Source organism: Vicia villosa, linkage group LG1 (assembly GCF_029867415.1).
Source record: "Vicia villosa cultivar HV-30 ecotype Madison, WI linkage group LG1, Vvil1.0, whole genome shotgun sequence".
NCBI classification, from domain to species: domain Eukaryota; kingdom Viridiplantae; phylum Streptophyta; class Magnoliopsida; order Fabales; family Fabaceae; genus Vicia; species Vicia villosa.
The window spans coordinates 789,448-795,510 of NC_081180.1; the positions used below are offsets into that span (position 1 = coordinate 789,448).

General features: G+C 31.9%; 2 protein-coding genes across 2 annotated transcripts; both read right to left on the bottom strand.

Moving 5' to 3' along the window:
• Positions 1-1,139: 1,139 nt before the first annotated feature.
• Positions 1,140-2,725, bottom strand: LOC131645218 (uncharacterized). The gene is made up of 4 exons (XM_058915894.1): positions 2,341-2,725; positions 2,081-2,217; positions 1,917-1,992; positions 1,140-1,825 (listed from the first exon to the last, which is right to left on the bottom strand). The coding sequence occupies exons 1-4, from the start codon at positions 2,723-2,725 to the stop codon at positions 1,140-1,142; spliced, it is 1,284 nt and encodes a 427-aa protein (XP_058771877.1).
• A 22-nt stretch (positions 2,726-2,747) lies between these two features.
• LOC131645219 (uncharacterized) lies at positions 2,748-3,953 on the bottom strand. The gene is made up of 2 exons (XM_058915895.1): positions 3,050-3,953; positions 2,748-2,968 (listed from the first exon to the last, which is right to left on the bottom strand). The coding sequence occupies exons 1-2, from the start codon at positions 3,951-3,953 to the stop codon at positions 2,748-2,750; spliced, it is 1,125 nt and encodes a 374-aa protein (XP_058771878.1).
• Positions 3,954-6,063: the final 2,110 nt, after the last annotated feature.

A 6,063-nucleotide genomic window follows, 5' to 3' on the forward strand; every position in this document is an offset into this window, starting at 1 on the left:
GCTCTACCTATACGCCACGTAAGCTCAACGGAGTTAAACCATGCAAAACAAATACAGACGCTGGAGCTCAGCTACGGTCGTCTTCTCCGATGAGGTAGACCACCGGCCCTCCATGAATGTGCCCAGAAAAACAAAATTCCACCACTGTTTGACTCGGATTTTCGTGCTGAGCACGAATACGGCATTAATTTTTATCAATCCTTCCTCTAACGTCGAAACCGAGCGAATTTGTAAAACCCTAACTTAAGAAAACTCTCCTAAAACGAATTCAAACAAACCTAAACTCATGGTTTTAAATTGCAGTTGCGGATGCGGCTGCGGTTGCGGATATTGCGATTGCGGTCAATGCAGTCATTGCGTTGCGCATTGCGGCCGTTGCGGCGTGAAATAATTTTATACACGCATTAAATTTTTTAAAAAATTTTAAATTATTATAATTAATTATCTTTCTTGTATTTATAATTTTACATTAGTTTTAATTCACTTTTAGTCTATTATATGGTATTTATGTATAATTTAAAATGAATTCTAATAAAACAAGCATTATCATAATCATTCTTGTAAGTTATTTAAATAAACATAACCTTGAAAGTAATTTTAAAGTACATAATACAACTAAGTTATAATTTATTTTAAATAAATGATCTAGAGACCCAAATATTATATTAATATCCTTTGTTGCCATCTTGATGTCTTCACTGCAAAAAAAAAAAATACAAGAAGAAGATGAAACTCCTAATTAGTACCTTTAAATTGCATCTAATATTAAAAATTTTCATCACATATTTTTTACTAAATATAAATTCAATGTTTGAAAATGTAACTTACATGACTCTTGCTACCACATAGTGGAATGACGTGAAGGAGCATAACTTGTACTTTCACTCTGACTATCATCTTGTGTAGCTTCTTGTCCAAAGACATAACCAAAAAAACTACCATTTGATTGTTGATGATAAGGATTGTGATAGTTCATTGATTGTTAGTAGTACGAAGGAGCTTGATCACTAGGATATTGGTTATAGGAGTTGAAATAAGGATACTGATAAACAGGAGGATACGATTGTTGACTACTTTGTGAAGAATCACCAATCCCAAAATCACTAAAACTATGAGCAATACTAGAAGAGGAGGAATCTTCAAGTGGAGCATTTTTTTTTTCTTTTCCCCTTTCTTCCAGATTGTGACACATTTCCTCTCGTGTCAAGTAGTGAGTTGTCAAAACGATCTATATCATTCAAGTTCCTATAACGCCTATAACCAGGTGGTATTTCATGATATGGATCACGTTCTAATTGCTCTTCATCTTCTCCTTCATCATCACCACCCCCACTTCCACCTTCATTTTCACCTTCGTTATCCACTTCATTACCACCCCCATCACCACTATTACTGCTTGGTGGACTTAAGCCACCACTATCATTAGATTCACTATTATCATCAACATTTTCATCATATGTATCAACTATTGGTAACCATTCTGCATTTTGAACTCCATCCAATAATGGATTTTCCCTCTCTTCTATCCATTGAGATAACGGATCTTCTTGAAATATATAGTCAAGATTTATCGGATCAAAACTTGCTTCTATTTCTTCCCGGGTCTTCCTTAATTTATCTCTCATTCTCAACTTCATGTTGTAATGTGTGAAGACAAGCTTATGCAATTTTTTGTACTTCAATCTATTTCTTGTCTTTGTGTAAATATAGCTAAATGTACTCCAATTTCTCTCACAGTTTGTGGCAGAGGTTGTTTGACTGAGAACTATCATAGCCAAATGTTGAAGTTCAGGAGCACATGAACCATGATATTCCCACCATTGAGCTTTTTAAGTAAAGAAAAAAAAGAAAATTATTAGTTATATTTAAAAAATAAAGTATATTTATAAAAACTTATAAAGAAACTTATATTTTACCTGCATCCATCTTAGACCAAGATTTTTGAGCTAGAGGTGTACCAAACGTTTCACTCTTTTCTTTAAAAAGTGTTAGCTAGGTAATATAAAAAAAACATATCAATACATAAATAGATTTCTTAATAAATAATTTATTATATGAGAATATAATATCCACTACTTACTTGGTTTAGAGCTTTGATTTGATCTTCCATGTTTCTTTCTAGCTTCATGATTACATTCTTTGTTCCATTAAATGTTTCTTTGTAAACAGCTTTTCCATGCTCGATTCCATATTGAAATTGTGGATTAAAAAAATAACCTAGAAATCAAAATCAATTATTGAGGTTATGATGTTATAAGTTTAAATTGCATGACAAAATTAAAATTATAAAATATATTGACATACCAGCAGAATGAAGATCAGAGTGCATGAATTTTCAACGTTTGTCAATGATATCATTGTATTTGGAATGATAACGAGAATTTTGTTGAATTGCTTGTTTTGCTCGATCAATGGCTTCATATATGAAACCCATTGTTGGTTTCTCGTCACCATCCACTAGTCTCAAAACTTTTACAATAGGCTCAAATACTTTCAAAATGTCATTGGCCTTACTCCAAAAGTCCCTACTCATAACAATTTTTCTTGCTTCATGTCCCGGTCCTTTCTTCTCTTTATCATATTTTGTTTTTCTAAATTCTTCAGAATTGAACATGTTTTCAAGACCTTCCCTTTGTCTAACAATTGCTTGAAGTTGTAGAAATTGTGTTGCAAATCGGGTAACACCAGGACGAACAATATCTCTACCGCCAGTATATTTTTTCATGAGACTCACAATATACGTATGGTTATAGATGAAGGTTGTCACCATTTTTGCTTCTATTAATAAGTTTTGTATGCTTTTCTTTTTTTCCTATATCCTCCAGGCAAAGATCTAAACAATGAGCAGTACAAGAAGACCAATATAAATGGGGTCTCTTCTCCATAAGCTTTTGACCAGCCGCTTTTAATGCGGCTTCATTGTCTGTTACCACTTGAACTACATACTCTTCACCCACTTCTTCCACAACTTTATCCAACAATTGAAAATAGTATTCAGTGTTTCAACTATCAACATCAGAAGCATCAACAGACTTCCAAAACACAGTACCTTTGTGACAATATATGAAGAAATTCATAATATGAGTATGGTTGATGTTGTCTGTCCAACCATCACACATTATTGTTGGTCCTCTTTCTTGCCAATTTTTTTTCATACCATTTATCCACTCCAACATTTCCTTATATTCAGCTTCTAAGTAAACATTTGAGATTTCATAAGGAGTTGGACATTTGGCTTTTCCAACCTCAGAAGCAGTATAAAGAAAATTATGTAACCAAGGAGAGTTAGATAAATTCATAGGCAAACGTTCATAAATTATAAATTTTCTTACAGCCTCTCCAAGCCTTTTCCTCCATGTCTTCAAAAACCCTTTACCAGCTCTTAGTTGCTTCATGCTTTTGCTCCTAACAAGATCAATATTAGTAGATCTCAAAGAAAAAGAGATATCTTCTGGCCTTTCAGCCCCACTAACACTGACACGAGAGCTTCCGCCATGTTCGTATACATTTTCAGAACCTGTTGTTTCTCGTCTGAACTGTTGCATATTTTCCCATTCTTGATGTGATCTAAGGCTTTGTTGTGTTGCATATCTCAATTGATCATCAATAAGAGTATCCGCATCTTCATCTTCATCTTCAACATCTCCTCTTAAACGTTCTTCAAATTCTTCTTTTCTTCTTTTAGAATCATTTCTCTTTGCTTTTGAATCAAGTAGAAGTTTCATCATATTTTCTCTAACCATAGTTGTTACTCTAGCACAACCTGCAACTTGTCCTTTCATATGTGCTATATGTTGCTTCAATCTTGTAATGCCACATTTTACTACCACATTACAAAGTTTGCAACGAACATTGTTGCGACTTCCGGGTTCTGGCGTTTCAAAATACCACCCAATATCATTATTTGGAGCACCATCCAAAGCTTTTGTAGGGAATTCTTCTCTTGGCGGCATTGTGTATATTTAATAACACCTATTAATTTAATATAAAAAATAATTAGAGATAAATATAAAATTTAAATAAAATCTAACATTTTATTAAAAACTAATTGATTAACTAACATAAAACAATTGTTTGTCAAAAATATAAAATAGTTTTTTATTCAAAAAATTTAAGTGTTAGATGATTAAAATTTAACAATTTAAAAAAAATATTTTTAACATTAACTAAATATAAAAAAAGAAGTAAATTATTCAAAAATTAACTAACATAACAAAAATTGTTTGTCAAAAATATAAAATAGTTTTTTTTTAATAAAAAATTTAAGTTTTAGGTGACTAAAATTTAACAATTTTTTAAAAATGTTTTTAATATTAACATAATTAACTAAATATAAAAAAAGCAATAAACTATTTAAAAAATTAAAATTATCTTAACTTCACAAGATATTTTTTTGACTTATTTTCTACACACACCATATTCCCTCTATAAACTCCCTCCTAAATTTTAACCAAAATTTAAATAAACAAATTGAATTTAAACTATGACATTTATATCACATTTCATATTTGTGGCTAAGAAAAACCATACGTGGCTTATCATGTTCCAGGAAATAAATGATAACATGGGCCTACATATCATAAATCATAAATAAACTAACATATCATAGAAAATATTTTTTATGTTCTTCCCTCTATTCTACCTACTGTTCCTGCGTTAAAACAACAACCCATATTTTCTTCATTTTTTCTCTAATTTATCCAGTAAACTACAACAATAATGACCAAGTTTTTTTCTTAAATTGAAATAAAAAATCAAGCATATAGTGAAGCAAAGAGAAACTATTCCAATATATAAGTGAAATGAGAGAAACTTACAATGAAGTTTGAGAGAAAAGGGAGAAACTTATTGATGGAAGTTTGAAGTGAAATGAAGTTTGAGATTCGTAACTGGTATTATATTCATTGAAGTTATGCAGTGGTGAAAGAAAATTATTGAGCAAATGAAGTTAAGAAAAGCTGATATATATGAAGTTATGAATTGGTATAATATTCATTTGGAATCTAAGAAAAGCTGATAAATGACATAAAGGTATGTATCAGAGATTCTTATTCTATTTTATCTAAGATTCTTCTGTAAGTTTTTAGATACTTTTCATTTTGTACTTAATATTCTTATTCTCTTGCTTTGGTTTTATTAAGAATAATTTTAAACTGAATAAGTGTATGTTGCAGTCGGATGCGGTTGAAACACCGTTATAATGCGTTATTTACCGTTCTGTTGCGGTGGTGATGCGGCTGTTGCGTGTGATTTTCATTCACACCGCAATTGCGGTCTATTGCCGATGCGTTGCTGCCCGCAATATTGTGGCCACAACATGTGTTGCGGTCCGCAATTTCAAACCATGCCTAAACTACTCATCTTCGCACTCAGAGCATCAAACAATTAATCTAATTCCACAAATCGAGCAATTAACGCCATAGCAAAGAACATGTTTGCAATGAAAATAAATCAAAATGTTGCTTGAATCTCTCTAGAACTCGTCTTAAAAATGGCACACCAACTTCTTGATATAATGCTTGCGTTGGGCCAGAAATTGCCATGCAACATGACTTGAACCAAATTAAAACTTCCAACTTCAAATCTTTGTATCTCTTAATCCACTCTTCAAATGAAAAATTGTCCAACTACAAAGTTGTTCATCTCCATGAGAAGAACAACTTTGATGTTGAATCTTTTTTGATACAAGGCCTCTATCCAGGTGTAAAGTGGTGGTGAAGTCAACTGACCAACCAAATTGAAAATCTCCAAAAAAAATTCTAAGTGTTGGAACTTTCCTTTTATGGAATTTTCCCATTTTAACAACCTTCCTTTTTTTGGCAACTTTGAGAAATTCTTGATTTTAATTATTTTCCATGACTTTTCTCGACTAAATTTCCTCCCACATTCGATATTTGATAGTTGACCTTGACTTTGACCAAAAAGTCAACTGTCCTGATTTTTCTTTAATTCCAGATGAATCCCCCTAATTAATCAGCTTCCAATTTAATTCCCATCCATACTCAATCAATAAACTCCATTGAATACCTCCTCAGGGCACCCACACTTTTCATACTCAAAAGT